The following is a 25,923-nucleotide window of genomic DNA, read 5'->3' on the forward strand; positions in this document are numbered from 1 at the left end:
TCCATTCCTTCTTTATTCTTCCTGATCATTATTTCTGGATAAATCTATGGTCATGGCTCCACAATGTGGCTGCTTTTCAGAAGACAGTCCAAGCCCGCCCTCCTAAGGAGTCTCCCAACTGTTACAAGGCACCAGAGTAATGTCCTGAAGCCCATCACTCATTCTGAAACAGCCAATAGCCCTGACTCCATTACAGACCTGCGTCCTTGAAGCCCTCTCTCGGAGTCAGAGAGGACCCGGCGCTCATTCAGGAACAATCGCGGGTAGTAGGAAGCGTACTGCGCCCTAGCTGTCAGAGCAGCCGTCCCTCCGGGGAGAGCAGAGCTCTATGCGAAGTCCACATTCCCTGGGAGGCCAGTGCCAGGGCTTTGTGCTTGAGCACGTGTCCTGCCCGTCACCCCTCCTCTGGCCATAGCTTGGGTTTGAGGACGTGGATTTGGATCGTTGTGCCGGACTGAGCTGTTCAGGTGCGCAACGGGGATGGCCGCCCTCCCGCAGAGCTGCGGCGGTGCGGGCCCCCAAGGCATGCGGCGGCCACGAGGCCTTGACTAGCACAACGGCTGGCACGCATTCGGCCGTGTAGACACGCCGCAGAAGTGAGCGGTGGAACGGGCGGGTGGGACAAAGCCCGCAGCCTCGCTGTGTCACCGCCTCTGTTCCTTACCACAAACCACTCGGTGGTTTACTGCTCCGTGTTTCCGTCAAGCCATACCCTCGGCACCTGAAAGGAAGATTAACTAGATGCTAAAAATGCACTTTTGGAGTCGAACCCGGCTGCCAGGGAAGGCTTCCAGGTACCCCGAGACTCCACCGGGAGAAAACAAGGCTACAATTCCAATTAAACACCGTATTGAGCACTTTGGTCTCGGCACACTCTATTTGTTTAGTTTATTTGAATATTTGATAAGAGGAGTGCTGGGGTGCCAAAAAATTAATCAAAATAAGAAAGAATGATCTTAAGAGAGAAAGGGGGAAAATTGCTAAGAAGCCGTAGATGGCTTCTCCCTGCACCTGCCAGCAATTAATTAATCGCTAATCCGTTCATTATTTCCAACGTAGGAATCTCTGTCCCCTGGACAAAAAAAAAAAAAAGATTATTTTTTAAATGTCTAATTAAAACAGGTTGAAAGAATCTCTGAAATGGGTTTGGCCAATGCTAATCACATCTGCAATAGGGTTGGAAGTTGCTGAAGTGCAGTCTTGGGGCTTTCTGGAATTGGAGAAATCTTTTCTCATCAAAACGCTGAGCCTTGGAGGCCTCTTTTCCTTACAGTTCACCATGTGCTGTTTCTCACTCCAGGTATCAGCGGGCAAGGACAGGCTTGAACACCAACAACGATCTCCTCCGTCTTCCTGCGGTGGGGAGGAGGGGAGGGGAGGAGGGGAGGAGGAGAGGGGAGGAGGGGAGGAGGGGAGGGGAGGAGGGAGGCTTTCCACTGCAGTCGTCCTGGGCAGCTGGTTGGAGGATATGTATTTATAACAGCGTGCTGGAGACATAATTTACATACTCTAAAGTTCACCCTAGGTTGTATTTAACCCTCTGCCATTGACTCGGGAAAGTGCCGTACCTCTGCTTGGGCAGAGGAGGGGTGGACAGAGTTCTGAGGTTTGTGCATCTCTAGCTAGGCCGGGCCAAGTGTCTTTATCCCAGAGCCCCGGGCCCACGCAGGTGCTTGTCTCCCTGTTTTTCTATTACCTGCTTGCCCTTCTTCACTCTAGCAGCTGGGAATCTTTACCCAAGGTGATTTACCACCGTGTGTGTCAGGACGGGTCTGACACTGATTGAGTCCTTGATCGCCCCGCTGTCCTCCCTGCTGACAGCTTCCCCCTCGGGTATCAATCAGGGCATCAGCTCCCTCCTTGTGGGTGAGCCAGGAGCGGTCAGGGATGCATTCGAACTGTCATCTTCGTCTGAACTGCCACCTGCCCTTCACGGCTTAAAGTCTGTTTGAGGCGTACACTCTTCCCAACCAACCGGCCACGGCTCGGGATGATTCCACGTGTTTTGGACAAATTTGGGGAATATGGTTTCTAAGAGGCAGTGCAGGGGAAATTTACTTGCATCTGCTGTTCAACCTCCGAATCCCTGTCAGGGTGTTGATGGGGGTGGCGACAGCTTCACCGGGCAAGCCCCTTCCCCGACTAAAAATCAGCATCATGTCCCCTTAGCTGGGGCTGCAGTCAACAAGAGCTTTGTGAGTTCTAAGGCTGATGCTCTACAAGAATGCATGTGAGGAGCGAGCAACAGAGGGGACACAAAACGACGCCAAGTGAACAGAGGAATGAAGGGGGTGGAGGGGCAGCCCCCGAAGTTTCCACGGGAGATAAAAACATGGGGGGGGGAGAATGAAACCGAACATCTGTCTAAGCCTGGCTTTTGAATCGGCCCCAAATGCAGTGACATTTTCTTTCTTGGCTGCTTTGAAAAAGGAAGTGAGGAGAAAATGTAGACTCTGACATTAAAGATGAATGGGGCTTAGACAAATTGAACAGTTTTGAAGGTTTCCCCAGGGCGGGGAAAGCTGAGGGCACGTGTCCACGGCGCGCTCCTGGGAGAGGTGCACTCTTGCTGCTTCAGCCCGGAGAAAGCTGCGTGATGAAACGGCAGCTTTCAGCCCAGGCCAGCTGCAAGGGAGGTGGAATGCGCGGCATCCTGTTGGCTGGCGAGCATGCCGGGGGTTTGCTCAGCCACTGTAGGGTGACATTTGCCACAGGAGCTTGACCTGGCCTCTTGGTAGTGAGGAGCTTGGCGCAGGGGTGAGACCAGAGTACTGTGCTTTCCGGGCTTCTGCAGAAGGCACCTGTGGAGAGCCCCCTCCCAGGCAGAGTCTGTCTGTTCTGGGCCTGGCTGTGCGTTTGACTTTAAAAGCAGGTTCAGCTGGCTGGCCCCTGGGCATGTGAATGGCATCTTGAAGGAGCAGAAATCCCATTATTGAAGAACTATTGACCCATCGGTCTGCATGCTGTTGACTCTCCGCTAACCTTCCATTTGTGGCCTGTGATTCTTTCATGTGGGGAGTGCTAATTGGAGAAGAGAGATTAGAAAGAGGAATTAGACAGTGACTGCATGTGACACTGGACAGCAAGGACTTGAAGGCCACTTGATCTGTCACGTCCTCCTGGCCACCACAAAATGGAGACTCCCTGTGCCCGTTGCCCCAGAACTTGTTGGTCCAGAGCGGCTCCAAACCCAGCGTGTCTTATGCATCTTGGTCACTCAGCTTTCTCCAGCACGGGCTCTGTGCTAGTACCTGCTAGTCCTCCATCTGTCTGTGTCTATGTCAGGGAAGGTTAGACATGCAAGGGAACCTGGGGGCCAACAGGGACGATGGCGAGGCACATCTACAGGGACGCAGGTGCACCCAGGATGAAAAGCAAGATATAGGACCAACCCCCACCCCCCCAAAAAAATCCTCATCCTGTTTTAATGGCATAGATAGGCGCTAGACTACAGCGGTCATAGCTGGTGCAAGCTGGACATAAATAATTTCATGGAGCGTGCATGAATCTGCTTCAGTTGGCTTTGGCTGCCACTGTGGCCCCCTTTTTGATTAGGATGGCTGAATTAACTTCCCCGCCCTTGGGCTCTGCTCCCACCATGCAACACAAATTGAAATAGTGGGGTGGCAGGCAGTAGCAGTGGGGGCTGCGGTGGGGAGGAGACGCGCAGGGACCTTCCATCTTGTTAAGGTAACGCTTCCTTATGTGATGGGAGCTGAGAGCGGCCTGTAATGAATTTCTCCTCTGGTAATCATTCACCAGTGCATTGTGACCCGTGTGTTTTTGCTGTGCTACACATTTCCAGACTTGCACAGTGACTTGTCAGCACCTAGTAAAAATGAATTGGACACGACCCATCTCTTCGTGAAATGCCCTCCCCAGCTGCCTTTCGTCTCGGTTGAGAGAAGGAGTAGGTGGGACCACCTGGAAAGGCAGCCGTGGACTCCAGGGCTGTGGTCTGCTTCCAGGCCCGGCTCGCAGGCAGATTAATGCAGGCGTGCCAAGTCTGTGGGCGCTCTTGTAATACTGAGCCATGTTCTCTGGTCCAAATGGTTCCAAAGTGGCCTTTGCCTTTTGCACCTGTTGTTTCTTGCTGCATGATGAGCTATGCAGGCAATTTCTTTCGTCGAGAAGACATGGGTGCAAGCGGTGGTACAATTAGGCATCTGGGCACCCCATGGGTTCTTACCAACTCTGGTGTGAAGACGCATTGATGGCGGGGGACAAGGCCATCGTCTGAGTCATCTGCATGAGCGTCGCCATCTGCAACTGTAATTCTAGCCACGTGGTCAATCATAAGAAGGGGTTTACAACCAGCTTTTACTGCATTTGTGGATCATGATGATTAAACAACAGATGGGAAACCCAACCAAGATTTCTAATCTCTACCTCTTCACTGATGGAGCGAGTGAGGGTTGAGGGAGTCACTTTGTGGCCTCTGTCTAGGGCTGAGTCTATAATTAGGGCAGGCACCCTCCTGATTTCCTGTGCCTATCTTGTACACTCATTCTTATCAGACCACAAGCACCGAGTTTGGTTTTGAAACAATGGTCTCTGGATCCTGGGAAGATTCTAGGAAGCTTATGGTGAAGACGAAGCCCCTCATTTAGGGTTGCCAGATAAAATACAGGATACCCAGTTATATTGAAATTTCAGATAAACGATCAGTAACTTTTCAGTTTAAGTATGTCCCAAGTATTAGACATTAAAAAAAAAATGGGACTTCAAGAAAAAGACAAGTTGCTTTTTTAAATTGTGGTAAAATATACAGAACAAAAAATTGATGGTTTTAAACATCTTTAGGTATATAATTCAGTGGCATTAAATATATTCACAACGTTGTGCAACCATCTCTGCTATCCATCTCCAGAACTTTTTCATCATCCCAAATTCTGTACCCGTTAAGCAGTAATTCCCTATTCTTCTTCCCTCCAGCCTTTGGTAACTTCTAATCTACTTTCTGTCTCTTTGAATTTGCCTGTTCTAGGTACCTCATATTAGTGGAATCATATGATGTGTCTTCCTGTGTCTGATTTAGCATAATATTTTCAAATTTCACCCATGTTGTAACATGTATCAGAATGTCATTCCTTCCTAAGGCTGAATAATATTCCACTGTATGGCTATACCCAATTTGTTTATTTACTTATCTGTTGGTAGACATTGGGATTGTTTCCACCTTTTGACTGTAGTGAATAATGCTGCTGTGAATGTTGGTGCACAGGTATCTGTTTGATCCCTTGCTTTCAATTCTTTTGGTATATGTACTTAAAAGTGGAGTTGCTGGATCACACGGTAATTCTATGTATGACATTTTGAGGAACTGCCATACTGTTTTCCACAGTGGCTGCATGGGATATTTTAATTTGTTAACTCTGGCAAGCCTCCAACTTTTTCAACAGCATTTTAATCTGAATATATTTAACCTAAATCATTATATTTAAACAGAAACAGTGCCCATCTCCATGTTGGAACTTGTGGGCATAATTTCCCAGTGCGGACTCTAGGAAACCTACTTTCACGGTTTCCTCTATCGTGAAGGATGGGTAGCAATGAGGAAGAATAAAAAAGCTTCTCTAGTCTGCACAAACTGGGGAGCTTGATGCCTGTCAGAAAGGAGAATTTATACAAGTCATTCATTCATTCAATAAACATTTCTTGTGTTTGGATGGTAAATGCCAAGTATTCGAGGTCCTGATTCACAAAGGTGAATGAGACGCTTCTCCTTACCCTCCACTTTTGCTCTAGCCAGGTTTCCTTTGGGCTCCGAATCTCTGTACATGCTGGCCCTCTGTCTGACATGCTCTCCCCCTGCCCTTCCCATTCATCTGACTCACCCTGGGATTTCAGCCTCCATTGGCTGTGGTGCTCAGGCTTCTCTGACCCCTCACACACTCACAGCTCTCCACACGTCACTTCATAGCTCCTGCCACGGTTGTTATGATGGATTTGTGTGGTTATTTGATTCACTTATGTCTCTCTAGATTGTAAGCTCCCTGAAGGCTGGGACCATGTCCCCTACCTAGCACCTAGCAAGGCACATAGTAGGCATTTACTATAAAATGTGTTGACTATATGAATGAAGCCATGCATAAATTCTTTTCTCAAGAGCTAAGGGGAGACAAGTAAGCACATCCATGTCTACATGAATTGCTATGAGTGAGGGGCTCTGGCAAAGAGAGAGAGCACTTCTGCTGAGACGAGCTTGGATTGGGGCCAGCTCCGGTAGAATCAAGCCCGAGGATATGCTCCTGGGGCCTCTGCGGAAGGGAACCGGCGAGTCGGTAGGGACGGGAGGCTCTGCAGAGCTTTGCCCTCACTGAGCTGTACGACACACAGTCAGACAACCAAATGGAGCCATTCCATGCCAAGGATGTCTGAGCTAGGGGCTCAGTGTGTGTTTAGCCCAATGTCCTCTTCCCAGGTGGGAAAGCCAAAATGTGTGTGACCTCCCCGGGGTCACAGAGCTTGAGGTGGAACTGAGAACCCTGGTCTCCCAAGCTCGGGGACCAAATCTCTCCCACCATCTGGGTGTGGCCACGTTCAAGGGGAGAAGGGCACTGCCAAGTTCAAAATCCTCTAAAGGTTTCTTTGAACTCCCACAGGATTGAAACATGGTTGGCTGGGAATAGAAATGTGAGCGCTCAGGAGCCGTGAGGTGAGGGCAGGGGGTGGGAAAGATTGAGAAGAAGGGCACATCCAGAAATGCTGCCTGCCTGCCGAGGCAAGGCCCTGGCAGGGAGGTTATGCGGTTATGTGAGAAGCTTGGCAGGCGGTGGGGCAGCCAGCGGGGCGCTCGAAAAGGCTGCGCTTCAGTTCCCAGCGGAGGCAGTCAAGGGCTTCAGGTTGGAGATTTATTAGCGGAGCTGTGCTCCAGAGCACGGCAACCTGGCCCCGCAGACGGTGCTGAGTGGGGGCTGTGGAGGCTGCCGCCTGCACTTTGCAAGCAGAACTACACGGGGCTCCAGGGGACTGGGTTTGAATGGGGGTGGAGGAGGGTCCACGCCTGACCACAGCTGCCCAGGCCTGCTGGTTTGGTGAGGGGCCCAGAGGAGAGCGCCCCAAATCCTCACATCCCAGGTCCTTGGCCCGGGGCCTTACCTCCCTGCTGGTCGAGGGCTTTTCTGGGCCCCTCTGTGTGGGGCCTCTGGCCCTCAAGACCTCAGGCTCTTTGCACCCTGTGTGGGACCTGCTTGGGCCGGGTCCTCCATGGAGAAGTGGCGGGGGGGCTGCTAACCTGGTGCCACAGGGCCAGAGGGGGGATGAGGGAAGGCTCACAGGTGTGGGATGGGGTTTTCTGGCAGGGAAGAGAGAGGAAACAGGTGTTATTCTCTGGATAAGCGGCTGAAACAACTGCAGAACCTCCCTCACAGGTCTCTCACCTCAGTCTTCAGGGAGAACACAGAAGGCATGCTCTTCCTCCAGGAGCTCCTCTGAGGATCCAACGAAGGAATGAGGAGGCCCAGCCTTGCAGGCTGAAAGGCCTGGGATATTCTGAGAGGTGGAAATTCAGAAGCAAGCAGTGCCTCTGCCTCTCAGTCCTCAGGCTTCTCAGGGAGCGAGAGTTACAGTTCCTGGGAAGCCCACGGTGGACGGGAGGAGTCTCCGAGGCCCCACACAGGTAGCGTTTCCTAGCCTGACCATCACCTCATCTCACACCCAGTCTCCTGGTGGGCTGGGGTGGGGGCCGGGGGTGGGGGGAGAGAAACACTTCCCCAGGAATTTGTTTAGCTCAGCCTGGGATTAGAGTCATCTTTCCATTTCTTCTTCAGGCTCCCCTGCCTCCCCCATCGCTACCACCAACGTTGCAGAGACAAGGGCACCTCAGCATCCAGATGGGTCCTGTTTCCCTCAAGGATGGGCCTGTTCCAACTTCATTTCACTCCCTCCCCTGAGAATTGTATAAACATTTCCAGAAGGATGCAGATATGGAAAAAGAAAAAAAAAGACCTTATGTAAACACTAGATGGCTAGGGATCAGGAGATACTATTAGTTTATTAGGGCTTTAAAAATCCCCAAAAGCTCAACTAAAGGAAAGTAAAAATTTGCTTTCATTTTAACCTTTGTTATTGCTGCTAAGGTCAGTAATATGATAGAAGCAGGCATCTCAGGAGACACATGATATCATAAAGATCACAGAGGGGCAGAGAGGGAAATTGCAGCAATTTGACTGTGGTGACCTGACTGGTCAGTGAGGAGTGGGAAGAAAGTGGGGGTGGGGGTGAGGGGCCTGGTGGGGGGGAGCTGTCTTTTCTATAAACTAAGGAAAGCCGAAAAGTGATATGGATCAGACAGTGCTCCGCCCCCCCACCGCCCCGTGCCTGAAAGGGTCTTACTCTGCTCCCCAGCTTCTTCTCCACACTTTTCCCACTGCTTTGAGTTCCTAGGGGTGCAGCAAACTCTTTCCCACAGTGGGGATCTCTCAATGCTGTTCCTTCAATTTGGAAAGCATCTCCCAGGCACTTGGCTGAGCCAGCTTCTCCTTATCTCTTCAGGTTTTAGCTTAAATATTACCTCCTCAGAGAGGCCTTCCCTGGTCAACCATTTAGTGCGAGTAACCCTAGTAATTCTTTTTAAAAGGAGTTTTAAAGAACTATATTGTAGTAGATTTCAGATTCATTAGGTTTCATTATGGCAAGTGTTGTTGACTATAAAAGACCATTGTATTTAATTACAGCAAATCCTGTAACATCAGTAACAAAGAGACGTGTTTTGCAAATACAAACTCACGTAACACAAATATTACACTTTTACTGTCTAGTAATTTTCTATCAGAGCTACCTGTTTACTGCCTTCACCACATTTATGTAACCAATCCTTATTTTATGTGTTTGGCTATTTGCTCTCAGTCCCCTTCACTGGAGTGTAAGCTCCAAGAGTTTACAGAATCAGGAAGTGCTCAAAAACATTTCCTGAGTAAATGATTGAGCCAAATTTTCTTTCCGGGGGGAACAGAACCCCAGATGGGGGCAAATTTGGTTGTTGACTCCTATTCATGTGTGTATGTGTGGGAAGTTCATAATAAAGCTTCTCCTTCCTCCTCCCTTGGGAACTTGTACTACCTAGAAGTGAACGGCCGGCCTCCTTTAGCTTTCCTGGGCCAAAGTCTAGTTTTTTTCGAATCCGAAAACCCACAGGTGAAAAGATCCCTATTGGTTTTGGGAGGCCAGGCTACTTTTCCTTTCTCCTAGACCAGAGGTTCTTAAACTTGAAAGTATACCAGAAGCCCCTAGAAAGCTGGTTAAAACACAGAGCCCTAGGCCCTCCTCCCAGAGTTTTTGATTCAGTAGATCTGGAGCAGAGCCCAAGAATGTACGCCTCTGACAAGTTCCCAAGTGATGCTAATCCACTGGTCTAGGGACCACACGTTGAGAAGCATGGCCACAGACCTTAGAATCACCACAGATATTGACAAGCAAATGTTTGCACAGGAAGGAAGCAGCGAAGAGTCCAAAGTTGCAGGGCATTGGCGATGTCTTGGGAGGAAGAGGTTTTACAGGGATGACAGTCTCAGAAATCTACCAGCCAAGTCTTTGAGTTAAAGCAGCCCACCTGGCCAGGTAGCCCAACCCCCATCCCCATCATATTTTCATTTTATAAAAAGCCAGCCAGCCAACCAACCTACTAACTCCATAAGAAGGGTTAAGAAACACTGTCCCAGGAGAACGACTAACCATCCTGGTTTGGCTGGGATTGAGGGGTTTCCAGGGATTTTCAGAGCTAACACTCAAGAAAGTCTTGGGCAAACTGGGATGACTTGGTCACCCTAAACCCAAGTCTCTTTGTCTCCAACAAAAAACATGCAGAAAATATCTCTGGTATAATGTTTATTTAAATAGCAATCTTAAAAAGGCTTTATACAAATCATATAAACACAGTTTGACCTTGTTGTTTATTTTTTACATTGAAGAATCACAGTAAAAGCTCTCAAGTTCCCGTGATCTGGCTCAGCCAGCAAATGGTCGAATATCTTTAACTGCAAACCCTGGAAAAGTTAACCTTCTGTGTGACCGTTTAACTTTTCTCCTTGTTTTCTTGCATTCATGCTCATTCCTCGGACCCTCATCCCTGTTGACTCCCCATCCCCACCGGAGAGAGAAAGCAAGCCTGTGGCCCTGTTGACTGCCTAGTCCGGGAGAGCGTGGAGGTAATGTGTCATTCAATACAAGGCAAAATAGATCAATACTGTAAGTTGGGTTTCCCAAAGGGAATGACTCAAGGAGACGGGTCAGCTAGCCCACCTGCAGATAGAGACAACAAATGCACCAGGGTGCCCCCTGGCCGAGTTAGAACCAGGCCCCACTGTCTTTCTGTCTTACAATGGACCAGTCTCCAGTGTTGGTGAGGTATCTACACGTAGCCCTGGGTGGCCTGCTTTTCTGTAGCAGGGCCCACCCAGGGCTTCAAACCAGCCAATGGTGAGTATGGATGGAGGACTGTCATGGGGATGCAGGTTGGCTTGTGCGTAACTTAGAGGTGAACTGCAGGCTGAAGACAGGGCTGGTCTTGGGTGGGGGGCACTGTATAAGGACCCACAGAGCGTGAGAGGGCCCGGACCCCCAGGGTAAGCTTTTGAACTTCTCTTCTTCTGCAGGCAACTTCTGGAAATCCCTAGGACTTGCTAGCTTCCTGAACACTGAGCTACGTGGGAAGGCGAAGAGGAGGGTGGGCTAATTAAAAACTTGTTTTCGATAAAGCGTTAAGAACTTGCTTCTGCTGCATGCCCAGCTTGGGGGGGTAGGTCCTAAAGCTAAGCCCTTGGGCTTGACAGCTTTACTTTTCACCTGTAACTACCCCTGTGCCAACGAGTGCCGAGATCAGCAGTTATACTCGGGGCCCTAGGTCAAAGTCACAACAACATCACGGAGTCCCACATGACCATTCACATACACAGTAGATACAGAGAACTCAAAGGCTTGCAAAGACACACACACATATGAATAAATAGCTGTTGGTCTGGACTTGCCCTCTCCGCATACAAAACACTGTGACATTACCGTTTGAACTAGCATTTCCATAAGTTAACATTGAAAGGAACCAGCCAGTCCCATTCACCCTTTTCCTTTCACCTGGGTAGGAGACAAATGAAATTGTGGGTGACCATAGCAGCAAAAATGGTCTGACAGTTTACCACTGATAAGCAATGGGCTGGGCATACTGGTTGGGTTTCAAATGTATTTCCAGCACACAGGCAATCTTTAGGCATTACTACGATATCAAGATTTGGATCTTGACGTGGACAATCTTATCCTTCACACAGTTTAATGCCTCCCGTCCTGGAGTAGTTGAGAGTCATCTAGGGCCATGCCTACCTCTCCGGCAGCAGGGCTCAATCCGTTAATAGGATCAGCAGTGAGCTAGGGGAACTGACGGTGGAGTCACGGGGGTTTGGGAAGAAGGAATGCCTTACTTTTATGATATTCACTGATTTCTACATAGAGGGAAAATACAGTTTTTCTTCATTGTTTCAAGGCACTTAATAAAAAACACATAAATTGTGTGTGTGTATGTGTATGTGTGTGTGTGTGTGTGTGTAAGAACATAGATCTCTCTGGGGTTGAAGCAGTGTTGTTAGTGTTTTGGTCCATAGTACTTGCACACTTCTGGTTAAAATCAGCTCGCAAACATGCTACCTGACTCTCCTGAAATGCTGAGGTGGGGGCTCTTACCCCAAGGAAAACTCAATGTTTACTAGCCTATCAAAGAGACTACTTCATCAAAATGTCTCTGTAGAGTCTGCTTAGCCTTTGCCATGACACAATCACAGAAGTTGGACTTCTTCTTCCCTCTCCACTGTTCTCCTTTTCGTCCAGTGGTCACCAGTTACATCTCACCGATGGAGAAAACATACTAACAGCCAGTCTTTGCACCCTCCCTCCATCTCTGAAGATATCCAACAATGCTACGTCTTGGGGAGTAGACACCTGATGAATGTGTGTGTGTGCATGTGTATGTGTGTGTGTATGTATATGTTTTAGAAGAACCAGGAGGAGGCAAAAGAAAAAGCAAATCCACCACCAGAGGCCCCACGCAGTGGCCTCACAGCCACAAATTCTGGGTCTAGATTTAATGAATGGCTCCTAGTCACGAAGCATGTTAAGGCTTGTCCGCTTCTAACATGGAGGTGCTTCTATGGATTTTGACGTGTGAAGTTTCCTTTCTGGTTTTAAATCACATATAAGAAAGAGCTATTCATCCTGACCCAAAAATGGCAATTTTCCCCTGGATAAAAAAAGTTAAAGGCAACAACATCCTACTTAAATGCTAGGACTGGAAACGGCAGCTTGTAGGATTGGCTGGAAGGACCTACACCACAGCAAATCCCGGGAGTCATAAGACGATCAGAGGACAGGGTAAGTCGGACGGTTTTTTTTGTTTGTTTGTTTTTTTCTAAAAGATGAAAAGTCTGAAAAGACCTTTTGCTTTTCAAGTGTTGATTAGAATGAGAGAGCAGAGTACCACTGACCACTACTCTGCTTCTATCCTGGAAAAGTCATTCTTCTCTTCTGCCTCTTGGAGTTGCTCACAGACCAAAGAAATAAAATATATAATAATAACAAACTCACAAACAAAATAGAACTGTGACCCCAAGAGATAAGCTCCCGTCTTAGTCCCAGCAATGACTCAGCTGCGCCACTCCCAGGTGGGTCCTAGCCCCCTGTGCGGCCGCAATCTCCCCGCCTCCCTCGACTCGTCTGTCCATTCTGTCCACACCTTCGGTATTCTGGATCGGTTTGATTGAGATTATGGCATTCAATTTCCAAAGGGAAAAAAAAAAATGTAATCTCCACTAGCCCCTCTTGCTGGAATGAAACGTCAGATGTGATTTGGATGCAATCTGTCATGCTTCGGAGCAGCACTTCTGGTGGTTCATCTTGACCTTGTGCTTGAGGCCGTCGTAGAGCTCAAAGTTGTAGTTCTCCAGGGTGGTGCAGCTGCGGGAGCTCAGCCCCGAGTAGGAGCAGGTACAGTAGAGCAGAAGCCCCGCACACGTGGCCCCCAGGAGGACGCCCAGGGAGCTCATGGCGATAATGGTGATGAGGATGGGATCCAGTGTGTAGAGCCAGCTCTTTTCTTTGTCGGCCGAAGGGGCCCCAGACCCTGAGGTTGGGGAAGAAGAGTTGCTCCAGTCCACCTCGTACTCATCTGTGACATAAAGCACACGAGAGATTGCAGGCGCTGCCCCTTTCAAGGTGAAGTAACTGAGCCTCCCCAGCCCGGTTGACAGGGTCTCCAGAGCACCGGGACGATCGGGGGGACTCTGGAACTATGCTGGCTGGCGTCAAAGCCCACCCTCATCACATCCTGGCTGTGTAACTTTGGGCATGTTATTTAACCCCTCTTTGCCTCAGTCCCCTCCTCTATAAACCGGGGGTACTCTTATGTATCCCTCACTGGGTTGCTAGGAGAATTAAATGAATTAATATTTGTAAAGTTCTTGGTGTCCAGCACATACCTAGTATGGTCTAAGTATTTGATATTTAAATAATTTAATTCCTACTAGGGAAGTTCGGATTTTGACAGAAGCTTCGGGGTGCCTTTGGAGCACTGGGGTGGTCCTGTGTTCTGGGCATGCTTCTTTCTTTGCCCCCTCATCCCCCACTTCCATTTGCTTCAAGTTAAACCAAAGGACAGGCTGAGACTATTTTTTACATGACAAGTTTCCCAATGTAGCATCCCTGGCCGTCCGAGCTGCAGACTTTTTTCCGAGCCACCACACCTCACTTGACATACATCTTACCTAACTGTTATGGGTTGAATTACATCCCCCAAGGCTCATATGTTGCAGTTCTAACCCCTAGTACCTCAGAATGTGACCTTATTTGGAGATAGGTCTTTATAAAATAATCAACTTAACATGAGCTCATTAGGGTGGACCCCAATCCAATATGGATGGTGTCCATATTAAAAGGGAAAATTTGGAGACAGACACAGATGGGAGATTGCCTTGAAAACACGGAGATAACCATCTATAAGCCTCATGGTCCTCAGAAGGAACCAACCCTGCTGACACCTTATCTGGGACTTCTAGCCTCCAGAAAGGTGAGAAAATACATTTCTGTTGTTTATGACGCCCAGTTTGTGGTACTTTGTTATGGCAGCCCTAGCAGACTAATATACTCAGGTTTCCATAGTGTGGCCAACGCATGACCACATCCACAGCTCATTTTGTGGGATTTCCTAATAATCCCATGAAGAAGACAGGGTGCTATTATAATTTTTTTTTTTTTTAATAGATGAAGAAACTCAGGTTTTTCTTAAAAGAAATTAGGTGGCTAGGTAACTCCCTCAAGGTCCTGGAATTAGCAAGCAGTGAAACTAGGAATAGGACTCAGGCTTTCTGCATCCTCACACCCTGCTCTCTCTATGCCTCATAGAGCTTCAGCTGCTTGACCTACAGCAGCCTCTCCCTGTAGGCCAGTTCCCCAGCTTTGTCCATAAAAGGAGTGCTAGATGGGGTTTTGCGGGAGAGTCTGCATTGAGTTAACAAGGTGCTGTTTGGGTTAGTCACTCTGTTTCTATAACTGCACTTGAAGTGTTTGATTAAGGTCAGGTTAAAAGCAGCTGTTCTATAAACTGCTCTTCTTAAATGCATCAATCTTGGTCTAAAGTTGTTCTTTGAGGGAAACCTTGGTGATCTGTCTTGGAGATCAGTTCTGGCACTCAGAGAAGCCCAGAGAGACCTGTGCTGCCCTGAGTCAAGGGGAGAAATTATATCTACATGTTTGCTCGGTGGCCCTCCAGTCAGGGCTCTTGCTTCAGCCCCCTGAAGTATGTGTACTTGAAGTGGGAGAATAGAGCTTCTAATAAGTATGAAAATACAAGATGGGCATTGTAGAAAGGAAACCTAAATCTTGCAGTGGGCCCCAACTTGGAGTCTTGGATAGTGTGAGAAAGGCTCCCCTCAAGCCAGGGAACAGGAAACCACAGAAAGCCTAGGAGAATATTCACATTTATACTCATTTTCTCAAGTCCTTTTTTGGGAAGAGGTCAATGGGTTCAAGCAGTGACACATATAGGGGAACCTGGCTTTTACTTCTAAAGGGTTTATCCAGATTTGAAGTCCATCAATGTCAAAAGTTGCCTTACGTAGGGGACCTGTTTCAGATTAGGCAGAGGGAACTCAATAAACTTTCTAAATTTCTAAATTTGACCTTGACAAAGCAATGGATGGTTTCGTCATTCCTCTCTGGATTCTTTTCACTTATATTTCTGACTGGTAGTTCTAAATCCTGGCCTTCCAATACCCCGGGCATTACTTTTGTTGACGTCTTTATAACCAAACTTGAATTTCATGATTATCTGCTAAATCATACCAATACTCACCATCAATTTCATCTTCATAGCCTTCTCTCCCATGTATTTCTGGAATGTCCACTATAATGAAAAAGAAAACAAACAAATCAAGTTATAACGAGTTCTATCGCCATGGCTAACAGGCAGAGACGCAACCTTCCTCAGAGTGACTCCCTGGTACAGTAGGCAGCTAAAGAATCACATCTGCTTCTAGATCATTTAGTACGTACATTACTGGATTCTTTCCCCTTCAAACGATTTGTCTTTATTTCTAACAGCAACCAGAAGAAAAGAAACAAAAAAGGTTTTTCGCGTCAAGAAAATCCTCACTTGTGTTGTTGTAATGACTGTAGTTCATTGCCAATATAGGTTTGCATTTATCCAAGGCAACCTGGATGGCATGCCCATCATCAGTTGCCATTACTGTGATGTTTATATAGTATAACTGACCCTCCTCATATGCATGCATCTAAGCAGACATATACTACGAGGGTCTTTCTCCTGGATTTCAAATAAATGTATGGCAATTTAACAAAGTCACACTTCATCATCTTATGTTTTAATGTAGAAGTAGAACTGCAAAGAATGTCATAATGCCTGACCACCTCCACATATCTGTGCTAATCTCTCTCGTCTTTCCTCCTCAGTCTACTTTTCCTACTGGCTTTCTTTATGGCTTAGAATAGGTCAAACACGGGCATCCAATCTGACTAGCCCAGGCTTGAATAGAGCTAAGTTAATTTACTGTGAGGGGCGCCTGGGTGGCTCAGTCGTTAGGCGTCTGCCTTCGGCCCAGGTCATGATCCCAGGGTCCTGGGATCGAGCCCCGCATTGGGCTCCCTGCTCTGTGGGGGGCCTGCTTCTCCCTCTCCCGCTCCCCCCGCTTGTGTTCCCTCTCTCTCTGTCAGATAAATGAAAAATCTTTAAAAAAAAAAAAAAATTTACTGTGAATTTTCTCCAGTGTTATCGCTGTCTATCTTCTTTTTTTATGATAATTTTTGGGGGGAGGTGGGAAAGACAGTCTCTCTATTCACTATGCTGTCCATCTTATAGAAATCAGAGCCAATGAAAATTACCTGTCTAAAATGGTAAAACATCAAAGAAGAGAATCAAAACGTGGTGATTTATCATTTCTTTCTTTCTCACAAGTTAATTATGCCTGCCCTGGCCGTCAGCTCAGGATGGCACCAGCGAGCATATGGGCCCTTTAGGAGTTTTATTGAACCCCAAGTCAGGTGAACAACCTTGAGGTCAGCACTATAAATTGATACCTAAAAACCCAGGCTTAAGCCAAGCCCAAATTCCAGACAGCTAAAACTATCAAACAAGAGGAAAAAAAAAAAAGAAAGAACTTCAGACCGGCCTGAAATTTTCCCTCATCAGCACATCTCAGAGAAGATCTCCTTGACCATGACCCGAACTGAGGATTGATCTATCACTGCCACGCTCGAAATTCAGTCTTTTCCTGGAGGCCGTGTTTTTAATCATGTTAGATAGAAGTCTTCCTCATTCCTGACCAAAGTGCTAAAGCACATTCTGATCCCCCTGGTCACCAGCAAGGGATGCAACAAAACAACTTGCCAAGACCCCCACTTGAAAGGATCAATGCCATGTGGCACTGATTTGCCATAAATCCAGCCTGTTTCTGGCATGTTTATAGCCCAGCAATTGGCACCTGCAGGTCACGCCATCTTCCCCACCTCAATGCCCATCCCTGCATTATTCTCCAGACCCCTACGATGCAGGCTGTTTCCTTGAAATGAAGATGTGAATATGAATCAACGAGAGGCAGGTGGTGTCCGTCATAGGGATCAAACCGAGCTTGTGAAAGTCAACCTGGAGACTTTTTTTTAACCGTATGAAACAAACAAACATGGATGAAAACCATCACATTTCCAACAATTAATTGTTTTGATGAGATGCTCATAAGCCTTAACACCTTCACGGTTAAAAGATGCAGAACACTGGATAAGAATATGGGAATCTGCCTAGCACAAAAACTGTGGGGCTCTTGCCAGTGAATTTTGGGCCAAATCCTGTTCTTGCTTTTAGGGATTTGGTTTCTGCCAAGGATGTGACAGATTCTTGGAGGCTAGAATGCCATTTTGCTCCATCTCATACCCTCAGGGAAGAACTCTTAGGACACTATTGATCACGGCTAGAAAGGGGTGTATGTGGCATTGATCTTGAAGGATAAAGGGTAAAAGGATGGTAATGAGTATGAGAACATTTCGCCCCAGGAGATCACGGCCTCTTGTCTCTGGAGATAGAGGACTGGATGAGATGACCTCGCAAGAACCGGTCCATTTCTAAGGTTCTCTGAAATTGATTGCCCAGATGTGGCTGAGATTTCTGCACCTGGAGAATGAAAGGCTACTCAAGGTGAAGAAGAACACTGTAGAGGCTTGACTTGGCTTTTTGTATAATCACTGCTCCCAGGAGTTTAGGTGAGTGGGAAGGGGTCGACAAAAGGATAAGTTAATCAACATTTTCAAAAGCGCATCTGTTCACCAAGCCTTAAAGAAAGAATGGCACACTGGGGAAAACCCAAATAAAGGGAACATTTGTACAAAAAGCAATTTACTTTGATAGCAATTTTCTCTAGTCCCTTTGCTAATATTCTTGATATCTGTGTTTGATAAAGAGCTTTTTTTCTTAAAAGCCCCTTTGCCCTTCACGGGCCACTTTCCTTTTCTGTTAAACCCAATAGGTAAACCTGAGCCGGTTTCCTCAGGATGTTGGCAGGAAAGGAGTGTGGCTCTCCCGCCAGGTCCCTGTAGTTCTAGCTAGAAAAGGCAAGGGTAGAGAGGAGGGAGAAATGGTGAGCTCAAGACACAGAGGGGAGGCAGCACCGCCCGGATAGCAAAAGACAGCAAAAGCATGTAGGGACCAGGGACTCGGAATTGAATTGAATTGTTCTTTTTTGTAAAGGACAAACTTGGAGAGGACCTTTTAGGACTCCGGTTCAGTGGGTGGGTGTATCTGTGAGTGGGAGATGGACGAGGGAGAGTGGAATGGGCCACACCTATAGGATAACACAGATCAGGAACAGATCTTACCACCCACACAACTCCCACTTTCAACCTTTGTGCTCCTATGACCCGATTTCCTCTGGGACCCTGTGTAGATTCAATCTCAGGCCAGTTTGACTCCAAAGCCTGAATTCTGACTCTCAGTACTGTGTTAGGGCCAGAGGAGGCCTCCCACCCTCAAGCAGCGAGTTCTTTGGATATAGACAGGACACCGCAATTACCACCATATCATCACTAACCTCTTCTAACAGGCTAGTAATGGATCCTAGTTGACTGGATATACACTCTCTGGCTGTTTGCCTGCATCGCCAGCTCACCACTTTGATGGGAACTCAGGAGGATTTCTCATGAATGCGAAAATCTGATTTGAAATTTGAGGCTCGTGTTTTCTGTGATAGGCATTACTCAGAGGGGGGAAGGCTGATTTACCTTGTTCTTCCAAGGGCCGTCTTCATTAACCAACCAATCAACCAACCATCACTTATAAAGGGGATTTACAAGGTGCCCGGGAACCACACTGAGGACTTTGAAAAATGAAGATGTATGGGATCAGGTATCTACAATCAAGGCCCTTCACCATGGTTGGGAAGCAAAGACCCGTCCATGCCAAAACAGCAGAAAAGAAAGCGGGGCATTGTAGAGGGGACTCCAAGTGCTGCTGGTGTCCAGGGTGGGGATTGGACACATGAGGCTGGGCCCCTGCCAGGAAGGGAAACATGCGAGTGGGGAGGAGAATGCTTTGGAACCGAGGCTGCTGCGAGGTAGGGATTGGGGAGTTCTAGCTCCTTTATCTATGGAAAGGAATGGTTCCAAACATAGCACCTGAGTCGTTTCACTCATATACTGATCCCTTGGTGTTGGCTTGAATTCACTTCTACCTGATCCATTAAGGAATTCAAAGAGATTGCCATGCCTGGCTACAGATCTTCCACCTGGATTTCCCTTTGCGAGAGTCAGGTCTCTGCTCCTCCCCCCAACTAGCTGCTGTGAGCCAGCAGGGTGAAAGGCGGAAGTGAACTCATGCAGGACTGGAAAGGACTTTCATAGAGTTCAAGTCATCAAGTGAGCAGAGTGGCCACCACTTAAAAAACAAACAACACAATTCAACAAAATCTGGTCGTTTTCATATTGTGATAGAAGCCTTGGCTGCAAAGTCCCGTTTCCCCAGGAGCCCCTCCCCTTAGCACCATCAAGAGGTGGGTTAGGTACACAGTGAAGAGTGATTCAAGTTCTTACCCATTCCCTCTAGTCCTGATTTTTCAGGGCAAGAGGCCTGTAGGGGCTAGTTACGAAAACATTCACTCACTGTTCCAGAAACTCCCTCCACACTAGAAGAGTCACAGACTGTCAAATGTCCTTATCAGTAAACTGCAACACTATGGCACGAAAGTTGAAAGGCCATACCCGTTTACAAACCAAACCTACTCTAAGGAGATGTGTTTTTCCCTGTGGGGTCTGGAACGCTGCCTGGTCAGACCACACATGCTATGCAGGGGAAACACCCCCAACACTCCAACCTGCAGCCGGGAAATTCCCCACTGAGCATGCTTTAGGCCGCTAACAGGAATGCTCTCTCTCAGTCTTTCCTTCCCATTCTCTCCTTCCCCGCCTTGTGTACGCACGCGCACATGCACACACGCTTTATCTTCCGCTGTCCCTCATTTTCTTCCATTTTTTTCCCCCCATCTTACATGAAGATTCTTTGGGGTTAGACTGCTTTTCTGCAGGTACTCTTAGAAAACTTTCCACCTTCACTTTCCCAACTTCTGCTAGGCTGTGGTCTCCTGCGAGTGTATTGGCATTGACGTTGTTCTGTTTACTTTCTGCATTGTAAAAGGAGCTCTGCAAGATTGCTCGGGGAGTGAGAAGCCTGCCCCAAACCACTGGCTATTTTTAGATAAATTATTTAGGACAGCCCATTCCTGGGTCACTTGAATGTAGATCATTGCAGGATAACTAACATACTTTTCTATGAAGAGCCCCTTCCATGCCAACTCGGAGCGGTGGATTAAGTGGCCTGGTTGCTGTGTATCTGAGGGGAAGCAGCATGGGCTATGGAGGAGCACTACACTGGGAACAGGCTGCCTACTTCTCGTCTGAGTTTGGCGATCCACCCCAGGTGTGAGAGCCTGGGTGAGACCCCCTGAGTCTCAGTTTGCTCCTCTGCCAAGTAACCACTGGCGTTCTTCCCTGCTCTAGAATTCTGTGTCTTACAGGAAGAAAATGAGAAGGGTCAGAGGGCCTTTCAGATAAGGACTCCCTCAAGAAGCTGCTGGTTGAGGCAGACAAGGTGACTCCCACAGAAAAGGGCCCCACACTACTCATTGCCTCAGTCTTCTTCCCAGGTCTGTCTTCTCCTGGGTCGTTGCTCCCTGAAGGCAGCCATCTTAAGGTGTGTGTGGAAAGAGAAGACCACAAAAAGGACAGGTAAAGGGGAAGCCACGAGGTCCCCTGTTTTCGATACTTGCTCATTTGCCTTAGAAACCAGCCCTGCTAACTGGCAATCAAGGAAGTAAGAGGGTAAATTATGCCCCAAGTGTTAAGCCTCCACCTCAACTGATAAAACCAGCCTGATAACATGGCCACTTAACCCACCAAACTGCAACCGGCCTTTAAAGCAAGGATTGAAGAGTCTCTTACACACAGGGGATCATCGAAATCATTCATTTTCACAGGTACAGGTGTCAACACTTCTAAAGAGGAAGAAATTGAGGAAGGAGGGTCGAAAAATGCAGTAAGTCATTGATCAGATCAGTGGTGAAGTGCGTAAGCCACATTCTCGACACCTTGTTTGGGGCTGTGATTTATGTGGGATAAGCTCTTTGGCTACTTAGAACCCTTGCGGAATTTGATTCCAAGTTCTTGAAACCCCTGAGCCAGCTAAATCACTGGACTGTTCAGATGGGAGTAGTCTTCAGAAAATTCTCTCAGCCATTTTGTTTTGATCCCAGCAGGAGATATAACACCGAGACTGAAACAAATGAGAAATAATGAAGGACTAGGAGATATTTCTTGGCCTTTCGAAGTGTTTAGTTCAGTTTAACATTTAGTACTGGCTGAAGCTCCCCCTGCCCGACCACACTTAATTTCCCTAAGTCAGTTTGTTCATCCCCAGTTGTTACAAGGAGCCAAGAGTTCAGATGTTGATGAAAACTTTGCCAAAGCTCCTCCATTAGGGAGTCAGGGTACTTGAGAGCCATTTATCCCTTGCTGGGTTTGGCTTCAGTTTAGAAACACCATCAGAAGATCCTTTATCATGGGTTTTTATCTCTTGGGCTGATAGCCAAATATATGCAAAGTCATGGAAAAAATATCTTTTGGAGTTTTCAAATGGTTTCAAGCTGGAAAACATGGGGGCCTTGGTTTGAGATATCTGGAGTCTGAACTTGAATTTAGCCATTATTTTTTATTATTTTTAGTTGAATAACTAGGAGAAAACACTAAAAAGGCCTGGAAATACCAACTGCAAATGAGAAGGCTTTGAAATGACCTAATAATATTTTCAAGTGTGGAGGCGGATGAGCAGCTGAGGCCAGAATGGCTCCACTGAGCCCCAACAATGGTGTGAAAATAAGAAAAATGCAGCCAGAGAAATATTTTGCTGTAAAGATGGGATTCACAATTGTGCAGGCTGGAAAAACCCCGCTACGGTGATGGAGGAAAATTCTGGAATCTGTCCTCCACCCTAAGTCTTGGAAAAATCAGAGACATTCTTCATGACTATAAGTAGATATGTCAACAAGAAATAGGCTGTTCTTTTGTTGGCTACCTTCTTAGAGTAGGAAGGTGAGGAAACTATAAAATTTCAGGGTAGAGGGGTCTCTCCCCAATCTTATTTTTTCCTGAGATAAAAGTCTTACATTTTCACATTTCAGAGAGCTCCCCCGGTGGGCTTTGACATTTCTCCTCTCCTCCAATCCTGATGCTCAGGAAAGGTGCATACCGGGAACAGCACTCAGGTGGCATAGTTCCCTATGACCTGGGTGAGCGAAAGGATGGAGTTGAAGAAACAAAACTGCGTTCACTCCCCATGTGACCTAAGATGTCTTCTTAAAGCTTCCCCTCATATTTCATAAGTCCCTGAAGAAAACACCCTATGCATCTCACCAAGGGAGTTTGTTACACTTAAAAGCTGGGCTCTTCTTCAGAACATAAGAATCGACAACTCTGTGAGATGTTAAGGGCTCCATAAAGGTGCCTCTCTCTTCCCATTCAGGAGGTGATTTCCCCCAGAAGCCTGCTGGTGACCAAGGACTGTAATTATCACATAAGAGAATGATTTAGTCTCCAGTAAGAATGCAACTCCTTGGAGGAAAGTAACCGACTGAGCTTTGAGGGAATCTGCCCCACACTCTTCTGGGAAAGGGTTTGGTGATGGTGTGACAATGACAGAGGAGAGGAGGGGGGGGCCCCCAGGAGAGGGGGATGATGCAGAAAGGGGAGTCTGGAGGTTGAAGATGAGCAACATCTGGCACAAAGGCAGACGGGCGGAGACAGGTCCTGCTCGGGGAAAGAGGAGGGGATGGTGGCCCTATGAGGAGTTGCAAAGCCAGACAGCCATGACAGTGCAGTGGGCCTGGACTTCCCATGAACACTATTCCTGAGCTCACCCGCTTGGTCTACAGTTGGCCGAGGCTGATGAGGTTCCCTGGTCGGGGGGCTGCTTTTACAACCCACGTCAGCCCCTGTCTAGGTCCTAATGCTGCTCTCCGCATCTCAGTGCTTGCTGTCAGAACTGCCCACGCGGAGCAATGGGGAGTCCACACGGGCCCCTGAGGTCCTCATACCCCCTCTCCCAGCCCCTGGGTGGCAGTTAGGAAACACAAAGGGACAAAATGGTTCTTTAACAGTCTGCTGAAATGCAGCCTCAATAACTGGCGGGCTGGCTGAGAATAGGACGTTGGTCAAAGCCCCCTCTGGCTCAAAGCTTTCTCTGCACTCCCATCATCACTGGAGCCGGCTGCTCTCTAGCAAGTCAGAGAACTCCAGTCCAGGCGTCGTGTTAATGAGTCCCGCTACCTGACAAAGAAAGCGTGATTGCTGAAAGCCAAGACATGGTATACTATCATTCCAGTTCTGGCTCGGAGCCCTTGCTTAGGGGGTATGTTGGTTAATGATCTTTAAAGAGTTCAATTTTGCACAATTAGAGGACAAAACAAGGCGTGTGTGTGTGTGTGTGTGTGTGTGCGTGTTTGCAGTGACATATCTCTAGCTCATCCATACCTCACGCTCATGCTGCTCTCTCTCCTGAGCCACCCCGAGTTATCTACTTGAACCCCATGCCCAAGAGGCAGAAGTCCTGGATTTTTTGGCAGGTCAGAGAAAAAAGCCTGTAAAACCCATATATGACAGTAGACACTGTCCATTATGCTCAGAGTCAAAGTCCTATTATTTAAACCCTTTGTCTTAGTGCATAGTAGAAATCAGGGTGGTGCTCTTGGAAGAAACTGTGTTTTGAACAAACAGGCCCCTTGGCTTCTCTTCTACTTGCCACTCCTTGCTGGAGCCATTTGGGGCCAGCAGCTTGGCCTGCACATATAAACCTCCCACTAGAAAACCACCTCACCCCCCCTGATGACTTTCCTTGGGTCACATCAGCCCCGAACCTCCTCGGAAGAAAGCTGGACGCCACCTTTTGGCCCGGAGAGCCTGCTCCGCTCAGGCCCATTGTGGGGGCCTCGGTCCTAAGGCCACAAGGATTAGAGACTTTCTGTCAGCTCGTGGGCCTGCTTGTGGCTGCTGGAATATTTTAGTCTGCAGCACAATACTGTGCACTGACCTTAAAGGATGTTTTTTACATGAATTTTTTAGTAGAAAACATAAATAAATTAGAGCAAGGCACAGCACAGTCCCTCTTTGAAGAAACCAAGTGGAACTCATTAATCATGGAGAACAGGGCTCTGCCTACAGAAGCCAGGCATGGAGTTAACTCCTGTGCCACGGCGGCCACAGCTCCAGTGAGCTGCCACATACCGCCAGGCCCACATCCTCCACCAATGGACAGTTTTTGAAAAAGTCCCCACAACTACAATTCCCTGCAGTTAAAACTATCTAAAGTCTCCTCTGGCAAGCGCTCCACCCAGTTTAGGGAAGAGAGATAGTCACAGAGATTACATGGCCTGTGCAGACGTGGCAGGGGACAGAACCCAGGATGTCCACTAGAGATCCACTATCCTGCACATGGGGACAGATGCACTGTAAAAGGTAAGCCTCAGCCATTTGCAGCATCCCTTAAAGTGAAACTAGGCACACCGTTTGACCCAGAAATTCTGTCGGAGAGAAACGTGCACAAAGAGGCAACCTCAAAGATGTTCATCATGGTATTGTTTATCATAGGGAAAAAAGGGAACTAGACACAACCCAAATGCCCACAAGTAGGGGAGCAGTTAATAAAATACAGTACGTCGACACAATATGGGATGCTATGCAAGAGCTAAGAAGGATGGGGTAAGTCTGGAGGTGTGGACTGAAGTATTGTCAAGATCTTGTTAAAGGAAAGGGAAGAAGGTTGTCCAACAAAGGAGGAAATGCTGTGAAATCATTTATGCAGAATAAAACCAAACCACGATCCAACCAAACCACACTAACTGGACACAAACATACATGTTTGTCATGGTATAAATCAAAGCCTGGAAAGAGATACCTCAAACTGTTTCTTGTGATTACTCTCTTTGGAGAAGAGAGTGAGACTGGTTAGCAATGAAATGGACTTCTGCTTCTTCTGTGTTACTTGCATGTTTCCAGGATGTAGTTGTGTATAACTTGTAAGTTAAAGAGAGAGTGAGAAACGCAGGCAGTTATTATCCTAAAATTTCCCCAGCAACTTCTTTCAGGATCAATAACCACTCTGGTCGTAAGCCTCCAAAACAAGATGTTTCCCTACTCGACACTCAGACTGCTACTAGAATGTCCACTGCTGATTTTTCAAACAGCCTCTCCTATTTCTTGGTCCAATGCCCATGGGCCTTTAGGTTTTTTTGGCTCTTGGAGGTCAGGGACAGCAAAGCCCAAGAACAATCACTTTACCCAGAAGAGAGTAGAATGATTCTGGGTCTTCTGCCCACTGGGCTAGGGGCAAGAACGGTTTCGCTGGTTGCCTGGAAGCGCCTAGATTCTCCATGGTGCCATACTCTGCTAAAAGGGGTTTTGTTTTTTGGAAATTTCATATCTCTTCAGTGCTTAGGTCTGGGGCCAAACGGAACTCCCCCACATAGCACAAGCGTACTCTGGCTGAGGCATGTGGCCTGACGCCTTTTAAGGGTGTGGGTTTCTGATTAGATCTCACCTCTAGACATACTTCAGTGCAACTGATCTATGTCAGGCTTAATTAAATCCTACACTATTCTTAGCTTTTAATTTATTTATGTAAGGCGATTCTTTTCCCTGCCGATTGTAAGACCATCAGCTGGCATCCCCCTCTCCCCTCCTTCTGCTCTGGCTGGATTTGTTTTGTGTTTTCTTTGGGCCATCATTGAAGTGGATGAAAGGCAAATTACAGCTGTGAGGACCCCAGCGATGTGCACAATTAAAGAGAGAAAATAAGCCGCACCTACAGATCCACAGTTTGGCTCAGATGGGTAGCCCACGACGCAG

At 47.5% G+C, this 25,923-nt stretch overlaps 1 protein-coding gene across 2 annotated transcripts in view; it reads right to left on the reverse strand.

The window, feature by feature from the left end:
• Positions 1 to 9,815: 9,815 nt before the first annotated feature.
• Positions 9,816 to 25,923, reverse strand: part of NRP2 (neuropilin 2) — a 115,829-nt gene continuing 99,721 nt past the window's right edge. For both annotated transcript variants that reach the window (XM_081813810.1, XM_081813811.1), the window contains exons 16-17: positions 15,329 to 15,379; positions 9,816 to 13,147 (exon numbers count right to left, since the gene is read on the reverse strand). In XM_081813810.1, the coding sequence (XP_081669936.1) occupies positions 12,843 to 13,147; positions 15,329 to 15,379 (356 nt within the window). In that variant the 3' untranslated portion in view covers positions 9,816 to 12,842. The remainder of the gene's footprint in view (positions 13,148 to 15,328; positions 15,380 to 25,923) is intronic.

Source organism: Leptonychotes weddellii, chromosome 3 (assembly GCF_054177405.1).
Source record: "Leptonychotes weddellii isolate Sample4059 chromosome 3, ASM5417740v2, whole genome shotgun sequence".
Classification (NCBI taxonomy): domain Eukaryota; kingdom Metazoa; phylum Chordata; class Mammalia; order Carnivora; family Phocidae; genus Leptonychotes; species Leptonychotes weddellii.